The sequence below is a fragment of the Manis javanica genome, chromosome 17 (genome assembly GCF_040802235.1).
Source record: "Manis javanica isolate MJ-LG chromosome 17, MJ_LKY, whole genome shotgun sequence".
Taxonomy (NCBI): domain Eukaryota; kingdom Metazoa; phylum Chordata; class Mammalia; order Pholidota; family Manidae; genus Manis; species Manis javanica.
Window position 1 is genome coordinate 16,226,493 of NC_133172.1, and position 12,418 is coordinate 16,238,910.

At 39.5% G+C, this 12,418-nt stretch overlaps 1 protein-coding gene across 1 annotated transcript in view; it reads right to left on the reverse strand.

Annotated features, from left to right (window-relative positions):
* The window catches only part of ZNF569 (zinc finger protein 569), a 70,833-nt gene extending 58,651 nt beyond the window's left edge, over positions 1 to 12,182 (reverse strand). The window contains exon 1 of the mRNA XM_037013799.2: positions 11,310 to 12,182. Within this exon, the coding sequence (XP_036869694.1) occupies positions 11,310 to 11,746 (437 nt within the window). The 5' untranslated portion in view covers positions 11,747 to 12,182. The remainder of the gene's footprint in view (positions 1 to 11,309) is intronic.
* Between the last annotated feature and the right edge of the window lie 236 nt (positions 12,183 to 12,418).

The following is a 12,418-nucleotide window of genomic DNA, read 5'->3' on the forward strand; positions in this document are numbered from 1 at the left end:
TGTCAAAAGGTATTTGTTACTGAATGTTTTGTGGTACAAAAATATCCAAAATTTCTTATGTCAACTATCTTATGTAAGCTCTCATCAAGTCTTTAACCATAGTCATTTGTAAGTCTTTTGTCATTTAAAGTCACTGTTTTATTACTCCTAAACTAGTAAAGAACTAGATTTCAGCAAAACAAGTATTAGTTACATAGGATTAAGTAAACTAAAGAAGACAATTTTGTGGCTTTTGTTTCAAATGTTGCTGACAAAATGTTTTAAGCTTTTTCTCTTAAGGTGACTGACAATGCTGCAGTCTACCTCTCCTCTATGCCAAAAAAATTTTTTTCAGCTATATAATATCACTCATAAAACAGGTATTTCATACAGTTCTACAGACCAAGCTCTAAGTGAACATTGCCATCCTACTCTTAAACATTATTTATTAAAACAAAAAGGAGGATTACTGCCCAATATGATAAAATTAACTGCAAATCAACGATTAATACATGCTTTACATATCCCTAATTTTGGTCTTTAAAAGGGTGACAATCAGCTATGGAAGTGCATTTTTCTGACAATATTTCTTTTTCTAAAACAACAGCAGTTCCTGTATGGTGGTCTCCAATAGGTTCTTCACAATGGTATAAAGGTCATATTAAGGTGTGGGGCAAAAGGTTTGTTTGTGTCATTACAGAGGACCAACGCTTGATCTGGCCGCCTAGAAAGCAGATCAAGATACGCTATAAAGAGGAACTCCCAGCAACATCGCCATCTGAGACGGCTGTCCCAGGCGATGTCCCTCAACTGGTTCCATCACTGGAGTGATGATCCCTACATGATAATGAAGTTTTTGATTCTAATCTCTATACACATATACATAACCCAGGCCTGTACTATTACTGCTAGTAGTAGCAGTCCTCTGTACTTCGGCTGGGGAGTAGTACTTCATTGTATCTCCACTTGTTCAACTCCTATAGGCCCAGTGATTTGGAAAAAAGATGGTAATGAAATACATAGACAGAAAGATAGAGGAAAACTTGTTTGGGATAATGCTACTGATCAGTCTAAAAGAGACAATACCCGCTATGATATTTATAAAACAGTTTTAACCCAGAATGATATTGGCAATTATTCTTGTGAAAAATTCTAGAAGAGAAGCCCTGATCAAATACATAAAAGTAGTTATGTTTATTTGGACATTTCACTAACCCCAGAGAGTGAATATTCTTCACCCAATATGTGGTTGCAATTGGCTAATCAAGGGCTTAACAAGACATCTTTTTGTGTAGCAAGTCATTCCTCTATTAGTGGAATCTTAAGGAAGAATTTGATAGGCATAGGACTCCCTTTCTCAGTGTTTACTAATATTTCTGGAATAAATATTACTTTAGTTCCCAAGATTCTTACTCAAGAAATTCAATTGAATTTACCAGTAAGCACCACTATAGTTTCTAGTTGTATATGTATCCATTGTACTAATATACCTTCTTACTGTAATTCTACTATTCATGTAAAATGACCATATGGATATAGACTCCCAAATGGCTGGGTGTTTTTGTGTGATAACAAAACCTATCAAGCCTTTTCCTCACATTATCAAGGCATTTGTGGTATAGGATGTATTCTCCCAGCCCTTATAGATCATACTGGATTTAAACACAGAAGAGTGACCCGAGCCCTTCCTCCAGATTGTGGTGACAACTTGAAATTGTTGGACCCTGTTGCCGTTGCAGTCTCAGCTGCATTTGTATTGCCTGTACCAGGACTCGTAGGAATGCAGAAGGAAATATCTAAGCTGGACTGTGCCTACAGCAAGACTACAAATCTGACTGCTTCCATACTGTCAGAACTTAATCAGGAACTTGGAGAAGTTCGAGTGGCTGTGCTTCAGAACCATGCTACTACAGACTATTTGTTGCTGAAAGAACATTTGGGCTGTGAACAATTTCCTGGAATGTGTTGTTTTAATATATCTGATTTTTCACAGACAATTCAAAACCCGTTGGATGATATTCACCATATTATTGATAAGTTTTCACAATTACCTGGATTACTTGATTGGTTCTTTTGGTTTCACTGGCTATGGCCAATAATTGTAAGCCTACTTCTTTTATGCATTTGCCTTCCCATTTTAGTAACATGGGTGCACTATCTGATTGCTGGCTTAATAAAGTTGATTCATGCATATGCTATATTTTAAGAAGTCATGGCAAAAAATTAATAATTGCATGTTATATTCTTGAGTCCATGTGACAGATCACTGTATATTTTAAATTCTGCAGCAATTAAGGAGATGACAAAGTGTTTGCATAAATCTTTTGAATGCCTCTTTACTCTTATTGCATTTACTCCCTGTATGGCCCCAAGAGATGGCTGGCTAGCCAGAGAAAGGTAAGATTCCTCATGGGAGGAACAACCTAAGACAGGCACAGTTGCAGGGGCCAACAGGTCGAGAGATGAGGGGGTCAACTGAGGCGTGGCTTAGCACCTCACACCCCCTGATGAGGCATTTCTTGTCGCTCCTTTTCTTTACCGAGCTGCGGTGGAATAATGGACTTCTCTTCCTTTTTGATTTAAAAATGAGGAAAATGTGGGTTGCCACCCAGAGATCATTCTGTTTCTATGGGAATTGTTTGCCTTCCTTGTTATCTGTGGTGCATGCCACAGCTCACAAATATAAACCGAGATCTGTTGTTATCTCTACCCCCTCATTGCCTGGCACCAGGGATGACTTGCCACAGTGACCTGGAGGCAATTACATTCCTGTAGTAAAGCATGTTAATCATTGTGTCTAGAAACTTGTTAACCCACTCAAGAATGTGATGCCTGATCAATAAATATGAGAGGTGCCTTTCCAGCACCACTCTTGAGCTGGTATGCCTTGAGTCTCCTGGCTGGCCTACTCAGGTCTTTGATATCTAATCATGTCACCTCCTTTGTCTACTGGTCAGAGATGGGGAGGAGGCCGACAGTTCCTCATTTCCCAGATGTTGTAATGTTGGAGTGACCCAGAGATAAGTCTTTTACCTCTACCTTTTTCTATTTAACCTGTCCTCTAAATGATCTCATTCAGTCTGCTGACTTTAAATATCATCTATATATTAACAATTCCCAAATATATGCCTTCAGCCTAGAGTTTAGATCTTTATTCTGAACTTCAGACTTGTATGTCACACTGCCAACTTAATATCACCATGGAAGTCACTGAGGATTTCACACTTTTTATGCCATATTCCAAACTAAAATCTATCTCTCTATGCCCCAAATCAGTTTTTCCTACTTTCTTTCCCTTCTCAGTTAATAATAACTCCATTCTTCAAGTTCCTGGGATCAAAAAATAGCATGTCAAATAAACAAAATTGATTAAAGATGTTGTGCGAGGTAAGATACAGACCTCCTTCTAAAACCACATGTAATACATAAATATAATTAATACAACTAATCCTGGAAGAGCAACAGGAAAGAAGGCTGCACCAGACTGCATACACCTGGAGAAAAAAGCAGACCTCACGGAACAGGGTAATCTATCAAAGCTGTGACCCAGTGGGACCCAAGCCCTTCCCCCACCCCAGCTCACTGGTTGGGGGAAGAGAAATGGAGCAGGGAGGGAGAGGAGGCCTGGGACTGCTGAACACCTAACCCTGGAGATCTGCTGTGGGAGCACAAACCTATACTGCATGGTGCTCTGGTGAGTAGTGGGATTGGAAAGCTAAGACAAGTGAATACCTGGAGAGATGGAGATTCTAGCTGGTTGTGGAAAATGGCAGCTACAAACACAAAGGAGAGAGGCTTATACCTCTGTGTTTGGCCCACTGGTCTGGTAGTGAAGACAGGCACTGCAGCTGGGAAGCAGGAAATAACTCTTTCCTCCCCCCAGGCACAAGCACCAACCCTGTGACCTCCGGCATCACTCCAGGGGCTGAGAGTAGAGTTTCTGGGCACTAGAGGGTGCCATATACAAGTATGAAATGTTAAACAAACCTGGTTCAATGCAAAATCTCAACACCAGAGAAAGAACTGAGTGAGACTGAGTTAATAAATCTTACTGAAAGAGATTTCAAAATAAAAATTATAAACATGCTCATGGAGGTACAGAAAAATATTCAAGAACTCAGGAACAAATTTAGGACAGAGATCCAATCGTTAAAGAGCACAATGGAGGGTATTAAAAGCAGATTAGATATGGTGGAGGGGACGATAAATGAAATAGAAACTAGAGAAGAGGAATACAAAGAAGCTGAGGCACACAGAGAAAAAAGGATCTCTAGGAATGAAAGAATACTGAGAGAACTGTGTGACCAATCCAAGTGAAACAATATTCGTATTATAGGGGTAACAGAAGGAGAGAGAAAAAGGGATAGAAAGCATCTTTGAGGAAGTAATTGCTGAAAAGTTCCCCAATCTGGGGAAGAAGATAGTCTCTCAGGCCTTGGAGGGGCACACATCTCCCAGCACAAGGGACCAAGGAAGACAATACCAAGACATATAATAATTAAAATGGCAAAGATAAAGGACAAGGACAGACTATTAAAAGCAGCCAGAGAAGAAATAAGATCACATACAAAGGAAAACACATCAGGATATTACCAGACTTCTCAGCAGAAACCTTACAGGCCAGAAGGGAGTGGCATGATATATTCAATGCAATGAAGCGGAAGGGCCTGGAACCAAGAATACTTTATCTGACAAGATTATCATTTAAATTTGAAGGAGGGATTAAACAATTTCTGGATAAGCAAAAGCTGAGAGAATTTACTCCCACAAACCATCTCTACAGTGCCTTCTGGAGGGACTGCTATAGATGAAAATGTTCCTAAGGTTAAATAGCTGTCACCAGAGGTAATAAAAAGGGATAGACAAAAAGTACAGACTATGATACCTAATATATAAAGAATGGAGGAGGAAAAAAAGGAGGGGAAAAAAAAAAGAATCTGTGGATTGTGTTTGTAATAGCATACTGAGTTAAGTTAGACTCTTAGATAGTAAGGAAGTTACCCCTGAACCATTGGTAACTACAAATCTAATGCCTGCAATGGAAATAAGTAATAAGTACATACCTGTCGATAATCACCCTTAATGTAAATGGTCTGAATGTACCAATCAAAAGACACAGTTACTGAATGGATAAAAAAACAAGACCCAACTATATGCTACCTACAAGAGACTCACTTCAAACCCAAAGACATATACAGACTAAAAGTGAAGGGATAGAAAAAGATATTTCATGCAACTAATAGGGAGAAAAAACAAGTGTTATAGTACTTGTATCAGACAAAACAGACTTTGAAACAAAGAAAGCCACAAGAGACAAAGAAGGACATTACATAATGATAAAGGGGTCAATCCAACAAGAAGATATAACCATTATAAATATCTATGCTCCCAACACAGGAGCACCTACATATGTGAAACAAATACTAACTGAATTAAAAGGGGAAACAGAATGCAATGCATTCATTCTAGGAGACTTCAACACTCCTCTCACTCCAAAGGACAGATCAACCAGACAGAAAATAAGTAAGGACACTCTAGAGGCATTGAACAACATATTAGAACAGATGGACCTAACAGATATCTACAGAATTCTCCACATAAAAGCAGCAGGATACATATTCTTCACAAGTGCACATGGAACATTTAAAAAAATAGATCATATACTAGGCCACAAAAAGAGCCTCAGTAAATTAAAAAAGATTGAAATTGTACCAACCAGCTTCTCAGACCACAAGGGTATGAAACTAGAAATAAATTATGCAAAGAAAATGAAAAAGCCTGCAAAAAAATGGAGGTTTAACAAGATGTTCCTAAATAACCAATGGATCAATGACCAAATAAAAACAGAGATCAAGCAATATATGGAGACAAACGACAACAATAATTCAACAATGCTAAATCTGTGCAACACAGTGAAGGCCGTGCTAAGAGGGAAATATATTGCAATACAAGCCCACCTCAGGAAAGAAGAACAATCCCATATGAACAGTCTAAACTCATAATTAATGAAACTAGAAAAAGAAGAACAAATGAGGCCCAAAGTCAGTAGAAGAGGGACATAATAAAGACTAGAGCATAAATAAATAAAACCAAGAAGAATAAAACAATAGAAATTATCAATGAAAGCAGGAGCTGGTTCTTTGAGAAAATAAACAAAATAGATAAACCCCTAGCCAGGCTTATCAAGAAAAAAAGAGAGTCTACACTCATAAACAGAATCAGAAATGAGAAAGGAAAAATCACTACAGACACCACAGAAATACAAAGAATTATGAGAGAATACTATGAAAATCTATATGGTAACAAGCTGGATAACCTAGAAGAAATGGACAACTTTCTAGAAAAATACAACCTTCCAAGGATGACCAGAAAGAAACAGAAAATCTGAACAGACGAATTTCTAGCAACAAAATTGAATTGGTAATCAAAAAACTACCTAAGAACAAAATTCCTGTACCAGATGGCTTCACTGCTGAATTTAATCAAACATTTAGTGAAGATCTAATACCCATCCTCCTTAAAGTTTTCCAAAAAGTAGAAGAGGAAGGAATACGTTCAAACTCATTCTGAGGCCAGTATCACCCTAATACCAAAACCAGGCAAAGACACCACAAAAAAAGAAAATTACAGACCAATATCCCTGAACACAGATGCAAAAACAGTCAACACAATATTAGCAAACCAAATTCAAAAATACATCAAGAGGATCATACACCATGATCAAGTGGAATTCAACTCAGGGATGCAAGGATGGTACAGACTTTGAAACAAAGAAAGCCACAAGAGATAAAGAAGGACATTACATAATGATAAAGGGGTCAATCCAACAAGTGCCTTCTGGAGGGACTGCTATAGATGAAAATGTTCAAGAACTCAGGAACAAATTTAGGATGGAGATCCATCAACATCATCCACCACATCATATCTACAGATGCCAAAAAAGCATTTGACAAAATTCAACATCCATTCATGATAAAAACTCTCAACAAAATGGGTATAGAGGGCAAGTACCTCAACAGAATAAAGGCCATATATGACAAACCCACAGCCAACATGATACTTAACAGCGATAAACTGAAAGCCTTTTCTTTAAGATCGGGAACAAGACAAGGATGCCCACTCTTTCCACTTTTATTCAACGTATTTCTGGATGTTCTTGCCATAGCAATGAGACAACACAAAGAAATAAAAGGCATAAAGATTGGTAAAGAAGAAGTTAAACTATCACTGTTTGCAGATGACATGATATTGTACATAAAAAACCTTAAAGAACCCACTCCAAAACTACTAGATCTAATATCTGAATTCAGCAATGTTGTAGGATACAAAATTACTACACAGAAATGTGTTGCAGTCTTACACACTAATGATGAACTAACAGAAAGAGAAATCAGGAAAACAATTCCATTCACAACTGCATCAAAAAGAATAAAATACCTAGGAATACACCTAACCAAGAAAGTGAAAGACCTATACACTGAAAACTACAAGACACTCATGAGTGAAATTAAAGAAAATACCAATAAATGGAAACACATTCCGTGCTCATGGATAGGAAGAATTAATATTGTCAAAATGGCCATCTTGCCTAAAGCAATCTACAGATTCAATGCAATCCCTATCAAAATACCAACAGCATTCTTCAACGACATAGAGCAAATAGTTCTAAAATTCATATGGAACCACAAAAGACCCCAAATAGCCAAAGCAATCCTGAGAAGGAAGAATAAAACTGGGGCAATTATGCTCCCTGACTTCAAGTTCTACTACAAAGCCACAGTAATCAACACAATTTGGTACTGGTACAAGAACAGACCCATAGACCAATGGAACAGACTAGAGAGCCTAGATATAAACCCAAGTATATATGCTCAATTAATATATGATAAAGGAGCCATGGGCATACAATGGGGAAATGACAGCCTCTTCAACAATTGGTAATCAAAAAACTACCTAAGAACAAAATTCCTGTACCAGATGGCTTCACTGCTGAATTTTATCAAACATTTAGTGAAGATCTAATACCCATCCTCCTTAAAGTTTTCAACTTTCCATTGTCAACACAATGGAATTGGTGTTGGCAAAACTGGACAGCAACATCCAAGAGAATGAAACTGGATTATTGCTTATCCTCATACACAAATGTAAACTCGAAATGGATCAAAGACCATTTGGATCTAAGTCATGAAACCATAAAACTCTTAGAAGATAACGTAGGCAAAAATCTCCTGAATATAAACATGAACAACTTTTTTTCTGAATGCATCACCTCAAGCAAGGGAAACAAAAGCAAAAATGAACACATGGAACTACATGAAGCTATAAAGCTTCTGTACAGCAAAGGACACCATCAGCCGAACAAACAGGCATCCTACAGTATGGGAGAATATATTCATTAATGACATATCCGATAAGGGGTTAACATCCAAAATATATAAATAACTCACATACCTCAACACCCAAAAAGCAAATAACCCGATTAAAAAATGGGTGGAGGATATGAACAATTTTCCAAAGAAGAAATTCGGATGGCCGACAGGCACATGAAAAAATGCTCCAAATCACTAATTATCAGGGAAATGCAAATAAAAAACACAAGAGATATCACCTGACACCAGTTAAGATGGCCAGTATCGAAAAGACTAAGAACAACAAATGTTGGTTAGGATGTGGAGAAAGGGGAACCCTCCTACACTGCTGGTGTGAATGTAGGCCAATTCAACCATTGTGGAAAGCAATATGGAGGTCCCTCAAAAAACTAAAAATAGAAATACCATTTGACCTGGGAATTCCACTCCTAGGAATTTACCAAAAGAGTATAATTTCTCAGATTCAAAAAGACATATGCACCCCTATGTTTATTGCAGGACTATTTACAATAGGTCAAGATATGGAAGCAACCTAATTGTCCATCTGTAGATGAATGGATAAAGAAGAGGTGGTACATATACACAATGGAATAGTACTTAGTCAAAGGAAGAAACAAATTCTGAAATTTGCAACAATATGGATGGAGCTGGAGGATATGCTCAGAATATCAGGCAGAGAAAGACAAGTACAAAATGATTTCCCTCATTTGTGGAGTGTAACAACAAAGGAAAACTGAAGGAACAAAACAGCAACAGACTCACAGACTCCAAGAAGGGACAAGCTGTTACCAAAGGGCAGGGGTGGGGGAGGGATGGTGGGGAGGGAGGGAGAAGGGGATTCAGAGGTATTATGATTGGCACAGAATCAGGGGAAAGACAGTGTAGCACAGAGAAGGCAAATAGTGACTCTGTGGCATCTTACTACACTGATGGGCAGTGACTGCAATGGAGTATGGGGGGGATACGATAACAGGGGTGAATGTAGTATCCACATTGTTTATTCATGTGAAACCTTCATAAGAGTGCATATCAATAATACCTTAATATAATTAATTAATCAATTAAAAAATATATCATGTCATCTTGTCATGTTTACAGTGCACATCAGTCCTGTCGGCAAATTATGTCAGCTCTATCTTTAAATTACAACCAGTACATGACTACTTCTCACCATTTTGACTGCTCTGATCTAGGTCACCAACATCTTTTCCCTAGATTATTGCAGTAATTTCGTAATTGATGTCTGCTTCTACCCTTGCCACCCCACACAGCTTTCCCCTGTCGGTCCACCTGGAGTCCTGTAACCAGAGCAGTCAAAGCTACCCACATGCTCAAAACCCTCTAATAACTTCCCATCTCATTCAGAGTAAAGGCCAAAATCATTAATAAGGCCCATAACGCCCTGATCTGCCCTTCTTTCTTCCACTTACCTTTTTACTCTCATCTCCCACTCTTCTCCCTCTCATTTGCTCTGTTTGAGCCACACTGGCCTCTTCATTTTCATAGGCATGTTCCCACCTCAGGGCCTTTATAACTGTTATTCTCTCTCCCTGGAATAACCTTCCCTCTATTATATGCATAACTAGCTCCTTGACTTCCTTCATATCTTTATTATTACCTTTCCAGATGCCTTCCCTGGCTACCCCAACTAAAACTCTAACTCCCATCCCAAATTCTACATATTCTCCCACTTTACTTTTTCTCTTAGTATTTTTCACTCTTTCATGTGGGGTATATTTAACTTACTTACCTCACTAATTAACTGATCCACGACAATATAAGCACCATGATAGCAGAAAGTATATTTTGTTCAATGCTATAATCCAAGCCTCTAGTATTGTTCTGTTACATAGACAGCATTCAATAAATGATGAGTGGATGAATGAATGAATCTTTAATACCTGAGGAATCTGAAAATTAAATTTGAATAGAACACTGCTTTAGAAAAACACTTCAGAAAACACATAATTGACAAAAAGATTTTTTAAATGCTTGACTTCAGTCGTAATCAAACTGAAAATTAAATATTTTAGATCCATAAGGTTAACAAAATTATCATTAATGATAACTATTGCTATCAAGGGCATATTAGTATAGGGAATCTTATACTATGTCAATACTATAGCTTACTAGAACCTTAAGGGAGAATAATTAGATAGATTTAGGTTGACCTTAGTAAATAAGCACATACATCCTGTGTATCAGTTCCACTTCTAGGAGCACAATGTCCCTCCCCGCTCAAAAAAATAGTTAAGTGCATTATAACATGTGACAAATAGTTACTGATAAACATTGTTTATAATGGCAATGCATTAAAATGTATGCCATGTAAAACTTGAAAATGACACAACTTTGTAGTTGTTTAAATGGAAAGATCTTAATACTGTTTTGTTAAGTGACAAAGATGGGTTACAGAACTATATGTACAGTGTGAATGCAAATTTTAAGCTATTTTGCACATATATCGTGATATATGAATGCATGTGTATGTTTTCAGAGAGAGGTGAAAAGAAGGGAAGTACATTTTGATGGTGGGTAGAATTATGCATAATTTTTGTGTTCTTTGAGCTTTTCTGTATTTTGCGATTGGCGCGGGGGAGTGGAGGGGCAAGGAGCATAAAGTTAATATGCATACAAAACGTGGCTAATACACGAAAGTAAAATTTAAAATAAATAAGTACTCCAAGCGTTGAGACTACTGAAGTCTCCTGTAGAAACAGACTTCCAGTTACCATAACCCACGATCCAATACTGTCACATATAACTGGCAAATACAGTCCCATCACGCCACACACTACAGTCCTTCACACGCCGCTTCCCCGGCCTCAGGGCACCACCGCCAGCCGCGCAGCCCTGCCCCGCGTCCCCCTCCGACAACACAGGCACCGAGCCCGCAGGCCCCTGCTCCCGCCCAGCATAACGAGCCCCTGACCAACAGCTCGCGCCTTCCGGAGAACTCACCCCGGAGCCGGCGGACACAGGCCCAACTCCCCACGCCCCCCAAGAGGCACAGTCAGCGCGGGCTGAGGCAGGGGCGCCACTAAGGTCAGCAGCAGTGGTGCTGAGGCAGCACAGCCTCGGTCCGTTAGACGCAGGACCGCACTTCCCAGAGGCCCCCGCGGCTCGCCCTGGCGGGACGGGTCTTCCTGTTTAGAGGAGTGGAATAACCATCGGCGGCGGCTAAGGGCGCCCACATCTGCCGAGCAGGCTCGGCCCCTCAGTTGTGCGACAGCGGCCTCCCTGGAGGTCCCCACTAGGGTCTTAGGAGTGCAAGTTGGTGCCCAGAAGGATCTGAAAAAGTCCGCAGCTTTCCTGCCCCGGACTACATCTCCCAGAGGCCTTCGCAGCCCGAGTTTGTTCTCTGCAAAAAGTCGCTTCCTCCTTACAGTTGGCTGCATCTTTGGGTTCTCGGGGTTACGGTGCCTCGTCCGTGAAAGAAGCACCTCAGAGTCCTCTTAGTCCCGTTGGTTTAGGCCCCACCCGAGACTGGGCTTCAGCAGGGTGAAGGTGAGGAAAGATGAGGGGCCACTGATGGGATGAGATTGAGCAGCGTGCGCCTCAGGCTCCTGGCGGCAGTCAGAAAAGGGAGGAGTGGCTTTGTGTGACAGTGTGCGGGAGATTGCGGCCGTGGAACATGGGATGCGGAGTCTATGCGTCGAAAAACATTGAGGTCCAGTGACTTTTGGGGTCTTGCGAATTTGCGACCATTTGTATGGCCATAGTCGCATTACACGTTCCCGTGACCGTTTGATTCTGACCCTGCAGTTTTTTCAGAGACTGCTTGATAATTTCTTTGTGTTTCTAATTTTGCCGTTGGCCCATTACAGTATTGAAATTTATAAAGTTATGTCAATAAACCAATAACCAAAATTATACGGATTCTTGAGTCTGTATTACTAAAACACCCCTGCTCTTTTTCCCTGTTACTCCACATTCAGTGTGCGTTACATGGACAAAGGTATTACAGGTAATTTAGAAAAAAACTGTTGAAGAAGGCAAAGACATTGAGCCATCAAATGGAAGTTGATGTCAAGAATTCAAAGCAGCCTCAACATCAGAACTGAAAAGTT